A 26,230-nucleotide genomic window follows, 5' to 3' on the forward strand; every position below is an offset into this window, starting at 1 on the left:
CTAGAGGCACCAAAACATCATATTTAAGAACATTTCAAAGATTGTTCCACAAATAAGGTGCAAGAAAACTAAAAGCTGATTTACCTAACTCAGTAGAGACCAAAGGAATTTGCAGAGTTAGCCATCCCTGAGACCAGGTGTGGTAACTCGTATGTCTAAAGTTTAGTAATGATGTTAGGTACAGTGGGACTTTTTGTAAATGGGCTTTATAAATGAAAACATAGTAATGTATTAACCTACTTGACATCAAAGAGGGCCAACCAACTTTCTGGTAGAGAAGGCAGTGATGAGTACTAAAATTGTCGCCCGTAACAAAGCGCAGTGCGCTATGAAAAACTCAATCTAACGGCTGTAATGAAGTGGCAGCTGCGTTCATATAGATGATGTCGCCATAGTCTAGGACAGATAGGAACGTCGACTAAATAATCTGCTTTCTACTATATAGCGAGAGGCTGGACCTATTTCTATAGAATACGCTCATTTTTATTCTCAGCTTCTTAACTCATCAATATGCTTTTAATCTATCCAGATGGCCAGATATTTGTAAGCGCGGACACGATCAATATGGACACCATCCAAAGTACATGTGCTTAAATCACCAGACTTATTTCTATGCGCTTTAGAGAAAACATATTCTTAGTTTTATCTGCATTCAGTACTAATTTCATGTCAATAAAGTTTTCCTGTAATACAATGAAGGCATACTCTAGTTCAGATAGAGCCTGGTCAACCGTGGGGGCAATAACATACACAACAGTATCATCAGCATAGAAGTGCAGGTTACATTTCTTCGATATTGTTAATGTTAACAGTAAAAAGTACGACCCCTGCGGGGCACCTTTCGTAATATCCAGGAAACCTGATTTAACACCATCCGTAGACATACATTGAATTAAAGTAATTTTTAAACCAGTTACATGCAACCTGGTCTAGGCCAATTGCGGAAAGCCTCTGAATTAGTAGTGAGTGATCAACAGTATCGAAAGTCTTTGACAGGTCAATGAAGAAGGCAGCGTAATGTTGCCTTCTATCCATACAGTTAACCACATCATTTATAACTGGTGATGTAGCAGAGATAGTGCTATGACCTGGTCTAAAACCAGACTGATGTACATTTAGAATACATTTTCAAAGATACGATCTTAGCTGAGAATTAATCAAAGATTTAAATATTTTAGCTAGGCAAGAAAGTTTAGAAATAGGTCTATAATATAACGGTCATCACCTTTGTGAAGGGGGAGTACAAGGGCCGCCTTCCAAACCAGTACCAGATATAATTGTCAGGTTAAAATATGGGTTAATTATTCAGCAATCAGAGGGGCAGAGAGCTGCAGCAAAAATGTATGAAGCATATCAGCTCCAGTGGATTATTTTTTACATCAATCTTAAGCAAGTTATCTAGCACATCACAGATAGTAAATTGTTGAAATGAAAACAAAGATTCACTAGAAGTTGAGGGGTTAACCGTCGAGTCAGCCATAGGCTGGCAGAGAGAAGAGCAGTCGATTGACTGACCAGGGTAATGCATAATGGGAGTGCAAGTGTATTGCCTAATGTGAAAACAGTGTAATGTACTGTAATTTACAGTCCTGTACCATACTACATTCAAAGGGCAATTTTGAAACGTATCTTACGTTTGCTATTGGATTAACTGGTTGTTAAAATAACTACATTTAGAAGATATCATTATGTTGTGTTTTGGGGATTAAACCAATGTACTCATTATATTTCACAGTAAACGTATATTTTGCATCAATGGTTGTGTGGTGAAAGATGTCTTCAAGCTAAATGACTACACAATGAAAGGCTTTGAAACATATAAAACTGGCTGCGTTACAAGTGTTACCAGTTTTGTACTAAGATTTTTGAAAATTCCCCAAAGCGATTAAAAAAAACGGTATACTGCAGCCTTCAAGCTGTACTAATATATTAAATCCAATCACTGATAACGCAGTTGTAATATTGATTTTAAGATGAATGGTATTAATTGCAATGCAACAGTCGCATGCTGTAATGACTGCTGCAGTTCATCATTCTACGTGTGTGCGTGAGTGCGTGCGTGTACAGGTACCTGCGTCTGTCTGAGAGCAACATCAGCACTCTGCTCCAGCAGTGTAAGGACAGTGGCATCGATATGGACATCCATCCTCATATGAAAGACTCTGACATTGATATCAGCAAGCTATTCAAGGGCTCCCCCCCCCTCCATCCCTCATAACTGTGATCTGTCCTTCATTCTTCAAAAACAAAATACTAGAAATGTGTTTTCTTTTGTGTGCTGTGTCTAAAATAAAAGCTATCGAAATTGACAAATTCAACGAGGCAAGTCATGAAAAACTAAAACTAAAACTCAAAGCTAATTTGTAAGTGCATGGTAAAATATGACATCAGAATATGCAGTGTTTCCATTAGGCCACTAGAGGGAGCTGGTGAAGCAGCAGAGTGGTGGATCATCACCTGTCGGTGTTTGTCGGTCTGTCAATAAACCATTTCCGGCCTGAGCAGCTCCCATTGGCCCATCTGGATGGTCATCTACTGGCATAATCACAACCTACAGGAAATAGGTTTTCTGAGCCAAATATCATATAAAATGAATGAACACATGACATTACAGCCCGTCTATTCGAAAGTGATGTTAACAACCACACTCATGCTTTAACTATCCTCTCCTTGTATTTTGAGGTTCTAAATAACTTTGTTGTATATAGACATGTAAAATCTAGCAATGATTATTTCCACAAATAAAGGGCAAACAAACTTCAGTTCAATGAATACATCTTTATTAAATCATAGAGCAGATAAAAAACATTAAGGCAGACTAGCTATGAGCAATAGTTGCATGATGGAAAGTAATAGTTCAATACAAGGCTGATCTGTTAATACAAAAAATTTAACATTATAAAGCCAGACAGAAAACCAAAAGCTGCTGGTATGAACCCAAAGATGAAAACGCCATACTGATTTCAACTGGGTGTATTATGGCTGCTTTCGAGCTGTCGAAGTGATTCAATGCATTGATGGACAGGTACTGTGTGTGTCTGTGTGTGTGGCAGGTTAGCGTTTTGTCATGATGTCTTGTTCTGGAGGCAGCTCTGCAGTGGTCACTAGCTGGCACAGCCACAAAGTCCTCAAATCAGATTTTAAACCTAACCTTAACCCTAATCTTAACCACACTGCTAACCCTTATGCCTAACACTAACCTTTAATTAAGACCAAAAAGCAAATGTTTGTTTTCATGATTTTTTAAAACAATATAGCCAATTTTGCCTTTGCAGCTGGCCTATCTAAGGGGAAATCGCTCAGTTCTGCATCCAGGACAAGACTCATGCGTGCGTGCGTGCTGACAGGACTGTTTTTTATAAACATAGTTATGGGTAAGTCAGTAAAGTGCAGATATTTACCTTCTGAGGGTAGAAAGAATTTCATTACAGTCTTCAAAATAAATAGCCTGCAACTGTTTGATCCTCCATTGTTCTCTACTCTTACCTGACCAAGTGAGTATGGAAGAATCTGTGAACATTGTCACATAGTTACTAGAGGTCAGTGACATTTGTTTGAGTCAATGTTTCATTGCATCATAAATGATCTAAACATAATTTCAAAACAAATTCCATTGAATAGACAAATAAAATCGATAAATTTAAAAGGCCAATACATACTGTTGGTAAGACATTTGGTTGTTTCGCCCCAACTTTAGTAAGGAGCAATATGATTGCCTTCTTACATCAAGCTAAACTTGGATCCAGATGACAGCCTGTTTCTCTGTGTCATGTAAGACAATGCCTGAGAAGGGAACATAGTTTGTCCCCTGGAGAGCCCATCCTCCAGAAACCTCTTACACTGACACAATAAAATAACAGCTAATTGGTTAAGATATGTAAGGAGATACAAGCCCATTGGATGGAAGGATGAGCAGTTGACAGAAACGGGGTCACAAAAAGGACAAAGAATCCACCGTTTTTATCTCCAAAGTCAACCCCAGATCTGCCACTGGACCTACTATTGCAAACATAGTCTGACTGTGGTCTGCTTCTCTTGCAACACTGAAAATGCAAATAGCAAACAAAAGTAAAGAACGGATGGATTATGGAAGTATCTAGAAGGCCGCATTACTAGTGTCATTGCTGAGGTGCTGTGCCATGACAAGGAAGTATATACTGTAGGTGTGTTATAGTGTAAGGAAGAGAGACAGAGGAAGAGGGTGAAAAGCAGAAAAACCCACCCCACTCTTAGTCTGCCAGCCCCAAACCCCCACCCCACTGTCCTACTGGTCCAGAGAGAGTCCAAGAGCCCTTCACTCCATTTTCTTGGTCCATTCCATGTCATCACTCCGAGGCATGTGACCCGTCACTCTCTCTATCAACCTCTCCATCCTCCGCCAGAAGCCCACCTTGTCCAGAGGGTAGTTCAACCACCCTGAGAAAGAGAGGGATGGAATGAGAAAAAAAAAGAAAGAGAATGGGAAGAAAAAGATGAGGCAAGTTAATAAAAGGAAGATATCAAACGAAACATGCACATATCCCCCACACCACACTGTGTTCCAGGCAGCAGCAGCAGATACAGCAGCTCTCAGAGGGTCTCTGCTCCCTGGGGAGAGGAAGGAGATCTGGCTTTGGCACCAGAGTAATGCACACACTTACAGTTCTAAATATGTACTGCATCTCCACACACCATACATCACACAGGGCCTGCTGAACTCAAATACCTCACATCCACCCTGAGCCATGCTTTAGAATCAGACACCCACTCCCAGGAGGGTTGGACATCAAATACGTTTTTAGTATTACACATACACAGGAAGGAAGGGAGCGAACACACGTGGTCGTACACGCACGCAAACGCACGTTCACACACACACAAACACTTTATTTGGATCCACAAAGATACTGGATGCAATATAGGAATTGCCACACACACACACACACACACACACACACACACATACAGTATTGATAGAGAAATACACATACACATTCAGGGATACAGTATATATAAGCACTGTGCACACACACATCAAATAGCCTATAGAGATCCAGTACATACTGTACACACAGTACATACACATGCTGTGAGTGCATACAGTGAGTGCTGTGTATGCATGCATACAGAGTAGAGTGTGTTGTGGCTGCAGTGTGTCTGCAGTCCCTCTGTCCCTCCGGTGACCCTCTCTCTCCAAGAGGAGAGCAAAGCAGCTCCGCTTGTTTGTTTGATTTCTCCTCTCTCCCCATGCAGGCCGATTTGTTAGCACTGACAGCAGGTTAGCATTAAATATACATGGAGATTGTCAGCCACTGGCACACACAAAGGCAGGCGGCAGGCCGCGGGGACCCAGGCAGGGAGGGTGGAGGAGCGGGGACAGAGTTGTGGTGCTCCCCTGTGGCCGCTCCCCCCTCCACTCATCACATCCCCCCCACTGAGGTTAGGGACCAGGAAGACGAGGGGAGGAAGGAGTGTCAGGAAGACTGTTCACACACACATGCATGTGCGCTCATGCACGTACGCACACACACGCTCACACAAACACACACGCACCCTTCTGCACACACACACACACACACACACACACACACACACACACACACACACACACACACACACACACACACATCTGTTTTCCATAGGGGGGCAGGGTGACGCACAAGCATCCTCTCTCCAGTGCACTCTCTCAAACACACACTGAATACTCAATGTGGATCTCTTACTGGGGCCTAATGCCTACACACACACACATGCATAACCAAACAGATTGCTTTTCCAGGTTATTTATATCTACCACCCACAGACGGCAGCCATCATGAATGGATGGACCTTTCAATGGATGACACCATTTGAAAATTCTTCTTGATTTATCTGTTTCTATTAGCATGGCCGTTAGCTCACCCGTGTTTAGTACATTGTCATATGAACTTCTATGTTTTCTTCTAGTGGTAGGTCACAGGGGGATAGCTATGAGCATGGAATGGTGCATGATATTGCAGTGCACTTGGTAGGTGGATCCCTTTACCTCTACTGTTCAACACTGCACTGCTGTAGAGATCACGAATGTTTGAACAGTGACAATTCCTCTGCAAATTTGCAGTGGCTTACTGTTACTAGCCATGGTGATGCTGTGGTTACAGTAGGCGGTATGTCAGTAATGTGTTACAGTAGCCATGGTGATGCTGTGGTTACAGTAGGCGGTATGTCAGTAATGTGTTACAGTAGCCATGGTGATGCTGTGGTTACAGTAGGAGGTATGTCAGTAATGTGTTACAGTAGCCATGGTGATGCTGTGGTTACAGTAGGCGGTATGTCAGTAATGTGTTACAGTAGCCATGGTGATGCTGTGGTTACAGTAGGCGGTATGTCAGTAATGTGTTACAGTAGCCATGGTGATGCTGTGGTTACAGTAGGCGGTATGTCAGTAATGTGTTACAGTAGCCATGGTGATGTTGTGGTTAAAGTAGGCGGTATGTCAGTAATGTGTTACAGTAGCCATGGTGATGTTGTGGTTACAGTAGGCGGTATGTCAGTAATGTGTTACAGTAGCCATGGTGATGTTGTGGTTACAGTAGGCGGTATGTCAGTAATGTGTTACAGTAGGAAGTCAGTGCAATACTGAACAGTACCTGTGGTGATGCAGTAGTAGGCAGTATGTCAGTACAGTACTGTGTATTACCTGTGGCTATGCAGTAGTAAAAAGTATATTAGTTCAGTACCTCTTAGGTAATATACAGAGTAGTGTATAGTTTCTGAAGCGATAAAGTAGTAAGCAGTATATATCAGTACAGTAGGGTTTAGTACCTGTGGTGATGTAGTAGTAATAAGTATATTAGTTCAGGACCGTATAGTACCTCTTAGGCAATATACAGAGTAGTGTATACACTGAGTATACCAAACATTAGGAACACCTTCCTAATATTGAGTTGCACCCCCCCTTTCGACCTCAGAACAGCCTCAATTAGTTGGGGCATGGACTCAACAAGGTGTCGAAAGTGTTCAACAAAAATGATGGCCCATGTTGACTCCAATGCTTCCCACAGTTGTGTCAAGTTGGCTGGATGTCCTTTGGGTGGTGGACCATTCTTGAAACAGGAGACTGTTGAGCGTGAAAAACCCAGCAGAGTTGCAGTTCTTGACACACTCAAACCGGTGCGCCTGGCACCTACTACCATACCCCGTTCAAAGGCACATCAATCTTTTGTCTTGCCCATTCACGCTCTGAATGGCACACATACATTGGGGGAAAAAAGTATTTAGTCAGCCACCAATTGTGCAAGTTCTCCCACTTAAAAAGATGAGAGAGGCCTGTCATTTTCATCATAGGTACACGTCAACTATGACAGACAAATTGAGGAAATAAAATCCAGAAAATCACATTGTAGGATTTTTTATGAATTTATTTGCAAATTATGGTGGAAAATAAGTATTTGGTCACCTACAAACAAGCAAGATTTCTGGCTCTCACAGACCTGTAACTTCTTCTTTAAGAGGCTCCTCTGTCCTCCACTCGTTACCTGTATTAATGGCACCTGTTTGAACTTGTTATCAGTATAAAAGACACCTGTCCACAACCTCAAACAGTCACACTCCAAACTCCACTATGGCCAAGACCAAAGAGCTGTCAAAGGACACCAGAAACAGAATTGTAGACCTGCACCAGGCTGGGAAGACTGAATCTGCAATAGGTAAGCAGCTTGGTTTGAAGAAATCAACTGTGGGAGCAATTATTAGGAAATGGAAGACATACAAGACCACTGATAATCTCCCTCGATCTGGGGCTCCACGCAAGATCTCACCCCGTGGGGTCAAAATGATCACAAGAACGGTGAGCAAAAATCCCAGAACCACACGGGGGGACCTAGTGAATGACCTGCAGAGAGCTGGGACCAAAGTAACAAAGCCTACCATCAGTAACACACTACGCCGCCAGGGACTCAAATCCTGCAGTGCCAGACGTGTCCCCCTGCTTAAGCCAGTACATGTCCAGGCCCGTCTGAAGTTTGCTAGAGTGCATTTGGATGATCCAGAAGAGGATTGGGAGAATGTCATATGGTCAGATGAAACCAAAATATAACTTTTTGGTAAAAACTCAACTTGTCGTGTTTGGAGGACAAAGAATGCTGAGTTGCATCCAAAGAACACCATACCTACTGTGAAGAATGGGGGTGGAAACATCATGCTTTGGGGCTGTTTTTCTGCAAAGGGACCAGGACGACTGATCTGTGTAAAGGAAAGAATGAATGGGGCCATGTATCGTGAGATTTTGAGTGAAAACCTCCTTCCATCAGCAAGGGCATTGAAGATGAAACGTGGCTGGGTCTTTCAGCATGACAATGATCCCAAACACACCGCCCGGGCAACGAAGGAGTGGCTTCGTAAGAAGCATTTCAAGGTCCTGGAGTGGCCTAGCCAGTCTCCAGATCTCAACCCCATAGAAAATCTTTGGAGGGAGTTGAAAGTCCGTGTTGCCCAGCGACAGCCCCAAAACATCACTGCTCTAGAGGAGATCTGCATGGAGGAATGGGCCAAAATACCAGCAACAGTGTGTGAAAACCTTGTGAAGACTTACAGAAAACGTTTGACCTGTGTCATTGCCAACAAAGGGTATATAACAAAGTATTGAGAAACTTTTGTTATTGACCAAATACTTATTTTCCACCATAATTTGCAAATAAATTCATAAAAAATCCTACAATGTGATTTTCTGGATTTTATTTTCTCATTTTATCTGTCATAGTTGACGTGTACCTATGATGAAAATTACAGGCCTCTCTCATCTTTTTAAGTGGGAGAACTTGCACAATTGGTGGCTGACTAAATACTTTTTTTCCCCACTGTACACAATCCATGTCTCAATTGTCACAAGGCTTAAAAATATTTTTTTAACCGGTCTCCTCCCCTTCATCTACACTGATTGAAGTGGATTTAAGAAGTGACATCAATAAGGGATCATAGCTTTCACTTGGATTCACCTGGTCAGTCTATGTAATGGAAAGAGTTCTTAATGTTTTGCATACTCAGTGTAGTACCTGAAGTGATAAAGTAATAAGCGGTATGTCAGTACAGTAGTGTATAGTACCTGTTGTGATGCAGTAGTAGGTCTCGTGAGGGGACACGTGGTGGATGCGGTGGTGTTTCCGGGGTAACACCAGGTGATAGTCCTGCAGCAGTGTCACCCAGCGGGGAAGACCAAAGTAGGAGTGAGACCATTTATGGATCTGATTGGTCAACGTCACGAAGACTGCCAGTGCAAACACAAAGCACTGCCAGGGGTAGGTCTCTGCTAGGGCATCTGAGAGAGAGCGCGAGAGGGGGAGAGAGGGAGTTGTTGTTGAGGGAGATAATTGTGCCATTCATTGAAAATGACAAGGTGGTTTCAGTATGTCTGAAGCATCTTCACATGTAAATGACTAACAACCCACTTTATACTATTTAAGGTATTCACTTGCAAGTATGAAACAGTACAGTATTATCAGCATATTTTGGAGAACAAGTGTTGGTGAGATGACTAGAAAGCCTAAAAAGTTGTGGTGGAGTCTGGTTTCTGTTTGGCTACACTCTCACGCTGGTCTTACGTGTTCCTCCATGTCCCCCTCTCCACTCACCCTGATTCTCAGCGAGCAGCAGACATGACAGGTGTGGATGTCACCCTGTCACCCCGCAAGGCTTCCCTGCCCTCCGCCCCGTCTCCTCTTACTGTGACACGGCTCATGACAGGGTCAGTGACCTCCGGCTTGCTCCGAGCCACCCTGAAGCCCTGACATCTTGTCTCTCATAAAACACATCACCCTGTCATGGCCTGAGAGTGCTCCGCGTCTGTCTGTCTGTCTACAGCTCCTCTCCGCGTTGTGTCACACACACACATCCTTTATGGATGAGGACCTTGATCAGGTTGTAATGCATGGGTGTGTGTGTCCATCCCCTCTCTCTCACCTGGCTGGTATGTCAGGAACTTGTAGGCCATATGTGCTAGAGGCAGTATTGTGAGCATGCAGTTGTCCCCATTGGTCTCTATGAAGTCGTGTCGCGTGATGGCTGTGGGGTCAATGTGGTGTTCCCGGAATGGACGGATGAATGCCTGGAGAAAAAGGGAACAAGATAGAGGAGGAGGGAAGGTAGTTAGAGGAATATCATTATGATAATTAACTTACAACTGAATATTCAGTGTAATCCAATCATGTCAGACACAACGTAAGATGGGCTATCCATTGCAGTCACAGACAGAGGTCTACTTAGCGTGTACCTTATCATCTGAAGGGCAACAAAATACCAGAGATTTCCCAAAACAATAAAATGGTCATCAGGTATCGTTACTGGTTCAAATCCGTCTCGGAGGACCATGGCAAATATTGGAACTTGTGCTAGGTTGGTAATGGTAGCTCTCACAATGCTGTGTCCATTAAAACACAGGGAAGAGATGCTAAAGGAAGGATGAACAGTTAAAGTCGGACGTTTAGGTACACTTAGGTTGGAGTCATTAAAACTCGTTTTTCAACCACTCCACAGATTTCTTGTTAACAAACTATAGTTTTGGCAAGTCGGTTAGAACATCTACTTTGTGCATGACAAGTAATTTTTCCAACAATTGTTTACAGACAGATTATTTCACGTATAATTCACTGTATCACAATTCCAGTGGGTCAGAAGTTTACATACACTAAGTTCACTGTGCCTTTAAACAGCTTGGAAAATTCCAGAAATGATGTCATGGCTTTAGAAACTTCTGATAGGCTAACTGTAAGTCGCTCTGGATAAGAGTGTCTGCTAAATAACTAAAATGTCAAATGTAAATGTAATTGACATCATTTGAGTCAATTGGAGGTGTACCTGTGTATGTATTTCAAGGCCTACCTTCAAACTCAGTGCCTCTTTGCTTGACATCATGGGAAAATGAAAAGACAGGGGGTGGCTTGCAAGCCGAAGAACACCATCCCAACCGTGAAGCACGGGGGTGGCAGCATCATGCTGTGGGGGTGCTTTTTTTGCTGCAGGAGGGACTGGTGCACTTCACAAAATAGATGGCATCATGAGGAAGGAAAATTATGTGGATATATTGAAGCAACATCTCAAGACATCAGTCAGGAAGTTAAAGCTTGATCGCAAATGGGTCTTCCAAATGGACAATGACCCCAAGCATACTTCCAAAGTTGTGGCAAAATGGCTTAAGGACAACAAAGTCAAGGTATTGGAGTGGCCATCACAAAGCCTTGACCTCAATCCTATAGAAGATTTGTGGGCAGAACTGAAAAAGCATGTGCGAGCAAGGAGGCCTACAAACCTGACTCAGTTACACCAGCTCTGTCAGGAGGAATGTGCCAAAATTCACCCAACTTATTGTGGGAAGCTTGTGGAAGGCTACCCGAAACGTTTGACCGAAGGTCAACAAGTTAAAGGCAATGCTACCAAATACTAATTGAGTGTATGTAAACTTCTGACCCACTGGGAATGTGATGAAATAAATAAAAGCTGAAATAAATCATTCTCTCTACTATTATTCTGACATTTCACATTCTTAAAATAAAGTGCTGATCCTAACTGACCTGAGACAGGGAATTTTTACTAGGATTAAATGTCAGGAATTGTGAAAAACTGAGTTTAAATGTATTTGGCTAAGGTGTATGTAAACTTCCGACTTCAACTGTATGAAAAAACGATTGGAAGCTATATTATGTAAGTCGGTCAGGGGGTGTGCTATGGTTGGGAATGGGATTTTCTACATAAATCCTAAACCCTGGTGTGATCGAACTCCAAAGGGTTAGAGCAGGGATTCCCAAACTGTTTTGGCCCATGTCCCCATTTTTATATCTGTAAATTCTCGCAACCCCAACCATGTGAAAAAAAGTATGTAATTATTAGTCAACATTAACTTTTTTTTATTTGGGGCTATGACAGTCAATTGCAAAACATGAAGTGTATTTCTGATTGTCTTCTCAACTCACCATCACATACTTTTAATGTGGGGCTATGACAGTCAATTGCAAATTAGTCTTTCATAATTTCTCTTATCTCACAACCACTGAGATGGGTGTGCTTGATGCATGTCACGTCGGAGCTTCTCAAAGTCAGGGGGCATGGTCGACAGTGCGCACCTCATCTCTGCTGTCACATCCAACCTTGATCAATATTAGGTTTTAATGCAGACGAGAGCACTGATTCCAGCTTCACACATATGAGCTGGCGAAGGGTACCATGAGTTTTATGGTGCTTTCAAGACAACTAGGTACTCAGAAAATTACGAGGTCAAATCATGACGTCAGTGATCTTCAGGTCGGAAATTCTGAGCTCTAGAAAGAGGCCCGAGTTCCCGCGTTGAAATTCCGAGTTGGATGACCATTCAAAACTATTTTTCCCAGTCAGAGCTCGATTTTTCAGAATTCCCAGTTGTCATGAATGCACTGAAGTCGGAGATTTCCAAGTTCCCAGTTGTTTTGAAAGCGGCATTAATGCTCAGAGGGAGACAGCAGAGTATGCCCTTTGAGTGACCCGTGAATGCGTTGTCTGCAGCATTCGGTCACATGTCAACTGAGCCAGGATCACAGTCAAATGGATTGGGAAGTTGTTATATCTAGCCTAGCTGTAGAAGAACGCACATCTGCACAGTTTCACATTGTACATCACTCTGTCCTTTAATGACGTGCCACTCATTCTGACAACCCATTCATCCGTAAAGCAGCACACTGTCATAAACCAAAAAAACGTACAGTACGACGTACAGCACGTCGTACCATACATAACATTTCTCCCCCCTTTCCAAAACCAGGGACGGGTACCATATATAAAAATGTCCATAGTGCAGGAACCTAGAGTGATACCTGTAAGAAATAAACATTAACCCTTAAACGGAAAGACTCTCCAAACTAGCCAGTTCAGTCCATTAACCTGGAGGTTGACTAAGACACCTAACGGAGCCTAAGAATGAAAAGAGGTTAAGTAGTCCCCCAGATGAGCAGGGCGAGTTCTTGCCCGCATAGGCCTTTGTTCAACTGCCACCGCTTGTGGCTCTGGCCCTTGGGGAACCCACAGAGGCTGCGGCTTGGGTGGTAGTGGTGGAGGAGGTCCATCAGGTGGCGTCTCTGGCCTGTATGTTTGTTTTGTGGGCATTCGTATTCCTTGAGGGGCAGGGACTTTCCTGAGGCAGCTGGCGTGCCAGCGTGATCCATTGCTCATCATGAATGTGGCGGGCCCCAGTTGTCGACTGACCTGCAAGGGGTCCGACCAGAATGAGGCCATTTTGTTGCACCGCTGAGGCCGTCGAGCTCGAACCCAGTCTGACACTTGGATGATTGATTTCGTCACCCTGTGTGCCTTGTCGAAACACTGTTTCATTGCTCTTTGGTGCCTGGTCACTGCCTGCTTTTCTTGGGTGCGCCTAGTTGCCGGTTCTGCTACTCTCTGTGTTCTGAGTCTGTCCAGTGGCAGTTCCATCTCACGACCTAGCATGAGAGATGCCGGGGAGACCTGTGTTGTTGTGTGTTTGCTTGCTCTGTAGTGCATTAGCATTTGAAACGTGCACCCCTGGACCAGGTGCGCTCTGATGCCGTTCTTCAGCGTTTGGTTGAAGCGTTCCACCCCTCCGTTAGCTTGTGGGTTGTAGTAGGCCGTGCGGATGTGTTTGATTCCCTTGTTGCTGAGATATGAGGAGAACTCGGCAGAGGTTAGCTGGGGCCCATTGTCCGTGGTGAGGGTGAGGGGTAGGCCCCACCTTGTGAACAGGCTGTCTAGGATGTCCACGATGGCCTGTGTTGTGACAGTTCCGACAGGAACCACTTCTGGCCACTTGGTGGTCATACGCCACCACCAGGAAGCGCTGATGGTGAGGGACTGCGTGTCCATGGATTTCGCCACAGATGTCCAGCTGGATGTGCTCCCAGGGGCGGGACGGCCATGAGAGAGGCTGCAGGGGGGGTGGGGCGGACTGTCCTGTTTTCCCACTGAGGAGGCATGCAGCACAATCTCTGACCAGGGCTTCAATGTCGTGGTCGATACCTGGCCACCACACAAGGTCTCGACATCGCTGTTTGACCTTCGTGCGCCATGGATAGAACACGCGCACGCAGGCCACTCGGGACCACAGTGCAAAACCCTTGAGAGACACAGACTTCTTCCCAGCAAGAAAGTTTGTGGCACACAGGCCAGTGCTTTTCGTTCGCCCACAGAGTACCGTTGTTCAGTGGGGCTCCGGGCCCTTGAGGCGAAAGCGATGGGCCTCTCAACGCCATTCTGCAGCTGTGAGAGGACAGCTCCTAGTGCTCCAGCTGAGGCGTCTCATGTGACAATGGTGGGGCAGACAGGGTCAAAGTGAGCTGTGGCTGTGGTGAGCTGGCTCTTCAGTGAGCGGACTGCATCTGAGCAGGCTGCCGTCCAGGCCCATGGCTCGTCCTTCTTGAGGAGCTGGCGAATGGGCGCTCTGGTCTGAGAGTAGTCGGGCAGAAACCGGAGGTAGTAGGCTATCATGCCCAAGAATGAGGCCACCTGAGAGGCTGAGGTCAGTTCCGGGATCCGGTGGACGGCTTCAATGTTCGACATGAGTGGGGTAATGCCTTTGGCCAACAGGCGGAACCCCACAAACTCGACGGCTGGAGCTGCAAATGTGCACTTTCCACCGTTCAGGGTCAGGTTGTTCCGCAGTAGAGCACTGAATACTCTGTGGAGTCGATAATCATGGATGTGGAGGTCAGGGCCGTGGACCACGATGTCGTCCAGATAGACCGCCACACCAGGTATTCCAGCGAGGATGGTGCTCATCACCTTCTGGAAGCAGCTGGGGGCGGAGCTAAGTCCAAAAGGCATGCGTGTATATCTGAACACGCCTTCATGTGTGACAAAGGCCGTGAGGTATCTGCTAGCTGCATGGAGGGGTACCTGAAGATAAGCCTGACGCAGGTCGAGCTTGATGAAGATCGTGGAACCATGAAATTGTGCGGTCAGCTCCTCAGCTGTAGGCAAGGGGTACTTATCCGGGACAACGGCCTTGTTCACAGCACGGAGATCCACACAGGTCTGGATTCCACCTGACTTTTTGGTTGCAATGACCAAGTTTGAAATCCAGGGGGCAGCGTTGACTGGCTCAATGATGCCTGCCTCCAACTGTGACTGGAGATCTTTTGTGACGTCATTTACATGCAAAGGGAATGCGCCGCAGGGGCTGCATGACTGGGGTCACGTCCGGGTTCACTAGGGGCCTGTGAGTGAAGGCTGTGAGGCAGCCCAGTCCATCAAACAGAGTTGGCCAGTTCTGTTGCCATGTGCAGGTAACTTGGTGGATAGCTGACCCACTGTCATCGCTCAGTGTGAATCCCAAGCCTGTGAAGAGGTCGATACCCAGAAGGTTGGCATCCCGCTTTGCAACGTGAAATGTGAATGATGGCAGATGCTTGGTGCCGTAGTGTACTGGGACCTGGAGGGTGCCTACAATGTCTATCTTGGATCTACCATACCCACACAGGGCAGTGGAGGGCTGTTGGAGTGGTAGGTGACTGAAAAACTTGTAGTAAGTGGCAAGGTTGAGCAACGACACCACAGCGCCAGTATCAAGTAGCAAAGGCAAACCCACCTCGCCCAGCTGCACAGTGCATGTCCTGAATGACACATGGTTGGTGGAGATGGTTCGGATTTCAGTGTGTTCATGTTGAGAATGAGATGAAAATAAGGGCCTGTTCTGGGTGGAGCTAGTAGCTGGGGCAGAACGACACACTTTCATAAAGTGATTGTATTTTGAACAGTTCTTGCATATTTTCCCACGGGCTGGGCAGTTTGAAGCCCTTGAATTGTGAGAGCTAGCCCCACAGTTGCCACAGCTACTTCTGTTTGTTTGTCTGTGTGCCTGCTGCACGGGCATGCAGCTATCGACGTGGGAGGGCGTGCGCAGCGCGTGATCATTGTAATGTGCCTGCTCGAGCTGAAGCTGCTGTGTGAGAATGGCTGGGGGCCGAGTGTATGCTGCAGAGCTGTCTGTTAGCATAGTAGATCATTCCAAAGCCCCTTCAACCTGGAGTGCTATTTTAATAGCTCCATCAAGTTGTAAAATATCAGATTCCAAAAGCAGTTTCTCCCTTGTCTTTTCACATAACGTCCCCTCTATCAACTGATCCCTGATGATCTCGTACTGAAGTGTCCCGTAGTTACAAGAGCTAGCCAAATCCCTCAGATTAGCCACGTAGCTTTGAATGGACTCACCCGGCCGTTGGTGTCTTTTCCGTAGCCGGTAGCGTCGGAGGAGCACTTGCTCTTTCCCGGCGAAGTGGTTCCGTAGGAGGCTGACTGCAGCGGTGAATGTTGGAGCCGATCCAAGCGCTCTGAAAATCCTCTGTCCCTCTGTACCGAGGCAGTGACGGAGCAGTGCTGTCCTCCGCTTGTCGGAGATTGTAGAAAGGTCCATAGCTACGAGATAAGTGTTAAAACTTTCAAGCCAGTTATTTCACAGGACTGGAGGTTCACCAGGCACGGCGAGGAATGGTGCTGGCGGTGGTAAGCTGAATTCATCCATCTTCGTTGCCAATGTTATATCTAGCCTAGCTGTAGAAGAACGCACATCTGCACAGTTTCACATTGTACATCACTCTGTCCTTTAATGACGTGCCACTCATTCTGACAACCCATTCATCCGTAAAGCAGCACACTGTCATAAACCAAAACAACGTACAGTACGACGTACAGCACATCGTACCATACATAACAGAAGTAGGTCCCAAAGTGCTCTTCCAAGCATTGGAGGTGAGCAGTCATCACTCATGTGGGACACTTACTGATGCTGCTTTCTGTTAGAAACATGCACAGCCGAGGGAAGGGGGCATGGTTCGCTTTTGAAAGACTCGCTCTCCAATAAGAATTATTTCCTCTGAATCCACTGATTCGGTCACTCATCTGTAGAATGTTTTTGTATTTCCCCTGCATGCTTGGGTTCAGTTCGTTCATTTGACCAAATATGTCTGTTACATAGGCAAGGATGTCAGTCAACCAAGTCAGTTTTTAAAAAATGTGTTTTTTTTACATCCATTGTGAATGACAACAGTTCCTCTCTCAGTGCGAAAAATCTTTCCAACACTCCCCCTCGATAACCACCAAGCCTTGGTGTGAAATAGAACATTGTCATGCTCTGATCCCTATCTCCACATAGTTTTGCGAAAAGGCGTGCGCGCAATGGATGTGGTTTGATGTAGTTTACAATCTTAGTTACTTGCTGCAGTATATGTCCGAGTTCTGTGCTCAGCTCTTTTGCCGCAAGTTGCTCTCGGTGTATCATACAATGCGTCCATATGGCAGCGTCCATATATTCATAACTCGAACACCATCCCGCCATAGATGGAGCCCCATCTGTCCAAAAGCCCACCATTCTATCCCATTGAATCTGTTTTTCGTCAATATAGCCACGCAGCACACTGAACATCCCCTGTGCCGTTTCATGCTCGGGAATTGTGAGACATAACAATGTTGTGAATAGCATCCCCCGACATGTATAGCGAACAAAAGTCAATGCATGGGCGTCTCGGCCCTCACAGCTAACGTCCATTTGGAGAGCATAAACTGAGGAGTTTAAGTCGTTCAGTCAGTTTTCTTTTAATGGTTATAAATTATTCGTTCAACAGCGTTATCTGACAGGTATTGATGTGAGTTTCTGTGCCTCTGCATCCCCACACATTGTGGCCACACAATCCCCCCACCATTTCAATTGTGGCTGGTAATATCAAAGTCTCTGCAATAGTGTGTGGTTTCATAGCGTAGCGGGCTTAGCCATTCACCGTGGGAATGATTCAAGTGACCGTCAAGTGCGGCCTTTTCCCATGATCTAAGGGCGCTCTCTGGGTGAATTGCATCTTTCAGATTTCAATAATTTTAATTTAGATTTTCAAGGTTAACCACATTACATTAATTTTGAGATGCAAAGACAATATTATAATATATTTTTTTGTATATATATTTTTTTCTCTCCGGATTTTGGAAATTATCCCGCAACTTTTTTCATATCAGGCAACCCCACATAGTTTGGGAACTGCTTGGTTAGAGGTTGGTGTTGGTCTCACAGTTAAACTCATGATCCACTGTCCTCTAGAGGAGTGTACATGAAAGCCGGAGGAGAAACGTCTCCATCACGCTAAAAGGACCAGAGAGAGAACCTGCTATAAAACTGCACAGCCCTATGGCTCTGATCCAGCATCATAATGAACCTTGTAACAGCGGTGGCCGTCACTCACAACCAGCTCGCGCTAAGCTGAGACAGACACCTGCCTGTAACAGCGCGGGTGTCACAAATGAAAAGGGACAGAGGGAGAGAACCGCATTAGCACAAAGAGAAAATACACAATGAAGGTCATTTATTTCCCACATGAAAAGAGGAACCTTTTGGCGCCATATTACCATAGCGTGTCACTGACGGTAAACAGTAATTATCCTGTGTGTGTGGGCAGAACTCAATCACATGTATATCTGAGGACACATTGAGACACTCTGCTGGAGAAAGGGACACTATCTATCGATATTTTGACAATCACCTTCCTTTCCGTTCCGTTCCTCTCGTTCTCTTCTCCCGGTCTGTCAGAGATGAAAGGAGCGGTAAACCCCAGACCGCACACAGAGCTGGTGTGTGGACTCCTCCGCACACTGCAGCCGCCCGAGTCACACCAGCACTAATCCCACATCGTTTAACGGCCTGCCTCGCCCGCCTTTCACTAATCAGGACTCACATCTACCAACGCCCTGGCAACCCGGCCATGGAAAGGAAATGTCCCTCCCCTCACCCTTGACTACGGACTGAACTGGTTAAAGACGTTCAATTAGAGTTTTTTCTCCTCTAATCACTGTCATTAATGATTCTCCCTCAATTGAAGTTTTTCTGTTTGAACCTCGGGACAAAACGGCGTATCCATCCTCTAAGTGTTTCCTTTAATCTGCCGGTTAAGGGTCTTAAAGCACTCCTTTCTAGATGTCTGTAAATTCCCCCTCTCTTTTTGAAGTCCAATCGTTCCCAGGTGGCGAATCCTAATTATCCCAGACAGCAAAAGGATCGACAGCGAGCAGCGGCCATGTTACAGAGTCAGAGCAGTAACCGCTGCACGGCGGGGCAGGAGGCTGAACAGGGGCTGAGCCGCTCTGGAACTCCAACCAGACAGGCTTCTGATGAAAGGAGTGCAGGCAGCAGGCCCGGACCCCTTGGCTGGAACTACAGGGGGCAGACAGGCTGCTCTGCTAGGACGGCCCCCTCTGCCTCACCAGGGCACAGGTATGTTTTGAGGAATATACTACAGAGGAGAACACAAGGCCTTTGTTGCAGTACAGTAACATACAGTAGCCAACATGTAGGCCCTTACACATCTAGAAGAAAGGTCCCTATCCATTTTTGTTTCATTGTACACCTTTAACACTGTTCAGAATGTATATTATTTTACATTATTTATGATATTCCTAGTGACTATGATCCATGTGTAGTCTAATATGTGGTGAGTCGTACCTGTCATTTCAGAAAGCAATAACACCCACCATCTCAGATTGTTCTGAAATCTTTTCTGTAATTAGAAACAGATAAGATACGCATTCCTGCAACATTATTTTGTTGAAATACTATTTGAACTCTGAGAAATTAAGCTAATTGATTGCACCCAAATTGGCCATTTCAATTTATAGAACTCATAATATAATGGATAAAAGGACAGTAGCAGGTACAGCGGCTTCTAGTGGGCGAAATCTGGTACTTTCACTTAATTTATGGGGAAAATGCAAGTGACTTCAATGGCTAATTTATCTGAACAGGGGGAAAAAATATCTCCAAATTCACTGAGAATACATGACTTAGTATGAATAAAGTCGCAGCTTCATACAACATGTCAAACATAGAGAACTGATACTGTACACTGGCCATTGGGGTGGGGTTTAGGGGGGTCCGTGGGTGGCGTTTGACCATTTATTTGGATAACTCACATTTTAGTCATTGTTAAGAAGAGGTTTTTGTGCAAATTGGATGTTGGGTACTATATTTATTGAATATTATATGAATCCTATAAATTGAAATGGCCAATTTGGGTGCAATCAATTAGCTTAATTTCTCAGAGATCAAATTATATATAAAAAATAATGTTGCAGAAATGCTTATCTTATCTGTTTCTAACTACAGAAACAATTTCAGACCAATCTGAGATGGTGGGTGTCGAAATCCTCTATTGTGCTTTTTGAGGTGGAACAACCCTGGTACTGTCTCAGTGTTACACCTGACTTCACCACACAGCTGTGCTTTGGTCATAGAAACAGTCTGAATACAGTGAAAATACGATACTTTATAATAATATGTATGCAGTTTAACATAAATATTTGTGAAGATCAGTGACGCCATTACACATACTGGATACACAATCATAAGCAGAGTTGGAGATTGAAATGCCAATTCCCTCCTAACCCCCTTTCTCCCCCTGTCCCCTGACAATAGAACAATAAGCCCCATCATCAGCAAAAATACACACACAGCCAGCGATTCATCACCTCAAAGATGACACCAACCACACAACATAAGGGCCAGGTGCTCTTTTAATTGGACAGGATAAGAATGACCTTTTCTTTAATTGGGAGAGGGGAGCATGACCAAGTTGTGCTTATGCATTAATACGGAGCCCAGGGTGCTGTAACCCCAGCCCCAGAGGGGTGGGCAATGTGTAGAAGGTGGGCTGGGGTGGCTGTGGTGGTGGCTTGGGGGGTCCAGGCAGAAAGGTAGTAGTATATCCTGGGGGATAGGATGACATTTTACTTGGAGAAGCCAAGGGAGGATAAACCACTACAGACCAATAAAGCCCAGTGCTACTGTATGGTAATAACCCTGGATGACTGTACCCTTCACACAACTGGGATGTAGGAGGGACAGGAAGGGGGAGACTGGCTGGATGTGGCCTGCTCAGCACAGGAGCAGGACAGTGGGGGTGGGCGTCGGTGTGCTGGGCGGTGGATTGCAAAAGCACAGGTATACAGACAGTGTGGGTGTGACTTCACTGATATAACTCATTGAGAAATGAGATTATATTATGTTTTGCCTTTGTTTTGCCTAACAATCTCTCATATGACTGATATGTATGTACAGTGCCTTCAGAAAGTACAGTGCCTTGCAAAAGTATTCATCCTCCTTGGCGATTTTCCTATTTTGTTGCAGTACAACCTGTAATTTAAATTGATTTCATGTAATGGACATATATAAAATAGTCCAAATTGGTGAAGTGAAATGAAAAAAAAGAACTTATTTCATAAAATTCAAAAACATCAATAACGGAAAAGTGGTGCGCGCATATGTATTCACCCCCTTTGCTATGAAGCCCCTAAATAAGATCTGGTGCAACCAATTACCTTCAGAAGTCACATAATTATTTAAATAAAGTCCACCTGTGTGCAATCTAAGTGTCACATGATCTGTCACATGATCTCAGTATATATACACCTGTTCTGAAAGGCCCCAGAGTCTGCAACACCACTAAGCAAGGGGCACCACCAAGCAAGCGGCACCATGAAGACCAAGAAGCTCTCCAAACAGGTCAGGAACAAAGTTGTGGAGAAGTACAGATCAGGGTTGGGTTATAAAAAAATATCCGACACTTTGAACATCCCACGGAGCACCATTAAATCCATTATTAAAAAATTGAAAGAATATGGCACCACAACAGACCTGCCAAGACAGGGCCGCCCACCAAAACTCACGGACCAGGCAAGGAGGGCATTAATCAGAGAGGCAACAAAGAGACCAAAGATAACCCTGAAGGAGCTGCAAAGCTCCACAGCTGAGATTGGAGTATCTGTCCATAGGACCACTTTAAGCCGTACACTCCACAGAGCTGGGCTTTACGGAAGAGTGGCCAGAAAAAAGCCATTGCTTGAAGAAAAGAATAAGCAAACACGTTTGGTGTTCGCGAAAAGGCATGTGGGAGACTCCCCAAACATATGGAAGAAGGTACTCTGGTCAGATGAGACTAAAGCTGAGCTTTTTGGCCATCAAGGAAAACGCTATGTCTGGCGCAAACCCAACACCTCTCATCACCGGAGAACACCATGGTGGTGGCAGCATCATGCTGTGGGGATGTTTTTCATCGGCAGGGACTGGGAAACTGGTCAGAATTGAAGGAATGATGGATGGCGCTAAATACAGGGAAATACTTGAACCTGTTTTAGTCTTCCAGAGATTTGAGACTGGGACGGAGGTTCACCTTCCAGCAGGACAATGACCCTAAGCATACTGCTAAAGCAACACTTGAGTGGTTTAAGGGGAAACATTTTAATGTCTTGGAATGGCCTAGTCAAAGCCTAGACCTCAATCCAATTGAGAATCTGTGGTATGACTTAAAAATTGCTGTACCACAGCGGAACCCATCCAACTTGAAGGAGCTGGAGCAGTTTTGCCTTGAAGAATGGGCAAAAATCCCAGTGGCTAGATGTGTCAAGCTTATAGAGACATACCCCAACAGACTTGCAGCTGTAATTGCTGCAAAAGGTGGCTCTACAAAGCATTGACTTTGGGGGGGTGAATAGTTATGCACGCTCGTGTTCTGTTTTAAAAAAAATCTTATTTCTTGTTTGTTTCACAAAAAAATATATTTTGCATCTTCAAAGTGGTAGGCATGTTGTGTAAATCAAATGATACAACCCCCCCCCCAAAAAAAAATCCATTTTAATTGCAGGTTGTAAGGCAACAAAATAGGAAAAATGCCAAGGGGGGTGAATACTTTCGCAAGCCACTGTATTTATACCCCTTGACTTATTCCACATTTTGTTGTGTTACAGCCTGAATTCAAAATATATTTGTTTTCCTCACTCATCTACACAATACCACACAATGACAAAGTGAAAACATGTTTTTAGAAATTTTTGTAAACTTATTGAAAATGAAATACAGAAATATCTAATTTACATAAATAATAATAATAATATAATATGCCATTTAGCAGACGCTTTTATCCAAAGCGACTTACAGTCATGTGCGCATACATTTTTACGTATGGGTGGTCCCGGGGATCGAACCCACTACCCTGGCGTTACAAGCGCCATGCTCTACCAATTGAGCTACAGAGGACCAGATACATAAGTATCCACACCCCTGAGTCAATACATGTTAGAATCACCTTTGGCAGCGATTACAGCTGTGAGTCTTTCTGGGTAAGTTTAAGAGTTTTGCACACCTGGATTGTACAATATTTGCCCATTATTCTTTAAAAAATTATTCAAGCTCTGTCAAATTGGTTGTTGATCATTGCTAGAGAACCATTTTCAAGTCTTACCATACATTTTCAGGCATATTTAAGTCAACACTGTAACTCGACCACTCAGGAACATTCACCGTCTTCTTAGTAAGCAACTCCAGTGTTGTTTTGGCCTTGTGTTTTAGGTTATTGTTCTGCTGAAAGGTAAATTTGTCTCCCAGTGTCTGGTGGAAAGCAGACTGAACCAGGTTTTCCTCTAGGATTTTGCCTGTGCTTAGCTCCATTCCGTTAATTTTTTTATCCTGAAAAACTCCCCAGTCCTTAACGATTACAATCATACCCATAACATGATGCAGCCACCACTATGCTTGAAAATATAGAGCGTGGTACTCTAATTTCTTTTATTGGATTTGCCCCAAACAAAAACAACAAAAAAGTTAATTGCTTTGCCACTTTTTTGGCAGTATTATTTTGGTGCCTTGTTGCAAACAGGATGCATGTTTTGGAATATGTTTATTCTATCAATTAGGTTAGTATTGTGGAGTAACTACAATGTTGTTGATCCATCCTCCGTTTTCTCCTATCACAGCCATTAAACTCTGTAACTGTTTTAAAGACACCATTGGTCTCATGGTGAAATCCATAAGCGGTTTTCTTCCTCTCCGGCAACTTAGTTAGGAAGAAAGCCTGTATCTTTGTAGTAACTGGGTGTATTGATACACCATCCAAAGTGTAATGAATAACTTAACCATGATCAAATAGATATTCAATGTCTGCTTCTTTTTTTACTCAGCTACCAATAGGTGCCCGTCTTTGCGAGGCATTGGAACACCTCCCTGGTCTTTGTGGTTGAATCTGTTTGCAATTCACTGCTCAACCTTACAGATAATTGTATGTGTGGAGTACAGAGATTAGGTGTTAAACACTATTATTGCACACAGAGTGAATCCATGCAACTTATTAAGCACATTTTTACTCCTGAACTTATTTAGGCTTACCATAATAAAGGGGTTGAATACTTATTGACTCAACGTATTTCAGCTTTTCATTTTTAATTAATTAGTACAAATTTGAAAAACCTAATTCCACTTTGACATTATGGGGTATTGTGTAGGCCAGTGACAAAATCTAAATTCAATCCATTTTAAATTCAGGCTGTAACACAACAAAATGTGGAAAAAGTCAAGTGGTGTGAATACTTTCTGAAGGCACTATAGTCATTTGTAATCCTTCTCAAGAGTCAAATGATGAGTCTGAGGTCTGGAAATGACCTTGAACTCTGAACCCTGTACCTTACCTTCCCAAGGACAGGGATGTCCACAGAGCCCCAGGTGTCTGCTCCCCAGTGCACCATACCAGAGGCAAAGTCTGCCATCACTATCCCCATTACTGGAGTGGGGAGCAGGGAGGAAAGGAGGGAAAAGTATTTTACCATACACAAATCTTTTGCCATAATATCAGACAATAAATGTTTTGAAGACATACTGTAATTTCAGACTATTTCAAGGTCATTTCAAAGAGAAACAACAAAAAATGTGTTAGAGAAACTTACGGATGCCGAAGATGATTTTGTAGATGTGCACAGTGGAGAAGTTGAGGAGAAGGAAGGAAAGGTTGATGATGAAGAGAGAGAGGCACAGAACTACACTGATCCACTCCTGTAGTCGCTTACCTGAGGAAGACAGCAAATCACACAACATTACATGAGCTACAGTATACTGTATACACTGAGTATACCAAACATTAAGAATGCCTTCCTAATATTGAGTTGCCTCAATTCATCGGGGCATGGACTCTACATGGTGTCGAAAGCAGTGGCGGCTCCTGAAAAAATTCTCAGGAGGGGCAATTTTTCTGATGATTTAGGTGACCTACACACATTTTAAAAAAGATATGTCCAGCAACAACATGAAGACAGGGGCAGCATATAAGTCAATACCAGAAGCATTTATTGACTGATCTGGGGAGATGGATTCCAGTTTCTGTGACAGATTATAAATAATCTCTGATGCCTTTGTTATATTAGCTTTTGGTTGAATGTACTGTCGTAGTAAATATATAATGTTATAGCTTGGTCTGACTAAAATCTTGTGCATGACCCATTTTGTGTTGGGCGTTTGTTTTCAATCAATGCTGTTCCTATCCTATAACAATGGACAAAAGAGTCCTATCTTGTCAGCCTTGTCAGCAGGTGGCCAAGGACAACACCCACGCCATAGGTCTCTCAGTTCTTCCAACTCACGAGTTCTTGCTCTGAGGACACACACACACACACACACACACATCATCACTGATAACACACACACACACACACATCATCACTGTTAAACACACACACACACACACACACACAAAAATCCCCTCTCTTTAGGCTGAACATTTGAAGACAGAGAACCCGACTCAGAGCCAATGCAACAGTGGAGGGGACCTCGCCCAACTCATCAGGACCAATCAGAAGATCAGAACTACTAGATTCAACCTACATCATTTATTGTATAAAATGTCTGCACACAATGTTTTCGGGGCTCTCTTCAGATAGCTCCCTAAGAGTTTGACGAACGAGTCCGTGCACGCGATTCCAGATATCTTTACCTCTGAATAAACTGCCTTTATTATACCATATCCACCCTGTCCAAAGTCTCTACTTGGTCTCAGTTCTCCAGTAAACTTGTGATTATCAACAGTACACAACGGTAACAAACAATTGGGGGAACTCACGGGGCAGATAGTAAGGTCGCAGTGACACAGAAAGCAGTTCAATGTCGGGGCTCGGGGGTACAGAGTCGCTCTCTTACCAGGATCGATTTTCCCTGTGACTGTCAGATCGCGGTCCGCTCTGACCAGGGTGAAGCCGGCCGGCTCCACTTCTCTGTCCGGGACTCTGTCATCCAGCCAAGTCTCCCAGCTGTATTGGATTCCGCTGCCAGCAACGTTTTCATTATTTAGTCCGTTCGTAGCGGGTATGTACACGATCAACAAGATCAGTCCAAAACCCACCACTGGAAATCCATGGTTGGCAGAATGTTTGTAAACTAAGTGTACAAATTAAAAACATAAAATAACGCCACTAAGTGTACAAATTAAAAACATAA

At 44.2% G+C, this 26,230-nt stretch overlaps 1 protein-coding gene across 1 annotated transcript in view; it reads right to left on the reverse strand.

Annotated features, from left to right (window-relative positions):
* Window positions 1–2,763: 2,763 nt before the first annotated feature.
* LOC311134980 (plasmanylethanolamine desaturase 1) overlaps window positions 2,764–26,230 on the reverse strand; it is a 49,212-nt gene continuing 25,745 nt past the window's right edge. The window contains exons 3-7 of the mRNA XM_084168771.1: window positions 24,691–24,810; window positions 24,436–24,527; window positions 9,916–10,060; window positions 9,062–9,274; window positions 2,764–4,416 (exon numbers count right to left, since the gene is read on the reverse strand). Of these exons, the coding sequence (XP_084024897.1) occupies window positions 4,295–4,416; window positions 9,062–9,274; window positions 9,916–10,060; window positions 24,436–24,527; window positions 24,691–24,810 (692 nt within the window). The 3' untranslated portion in view covers window positions 2,764–4,294. The remainder of the gene's footprint in view (window positions 4,417–9,061; window positions 9,275–9,915; window positions 10,061–24,435; window positions 24,528–24,690; window positions 24,811–26,230) is intronic.

The sequence above is a fragment of the Coregonus lavaretus genome (genome assembly GCF_964263955.1).
Source record: "Coregonus lavaretus genome assembly, chromosome: 9".
Lineage (NCBI taxonomy): Eukaryota > Metazoa > Chordata > Actinopteri > Salmoniformes > Salmonidae > Coregonus > Coregonus lavaretus.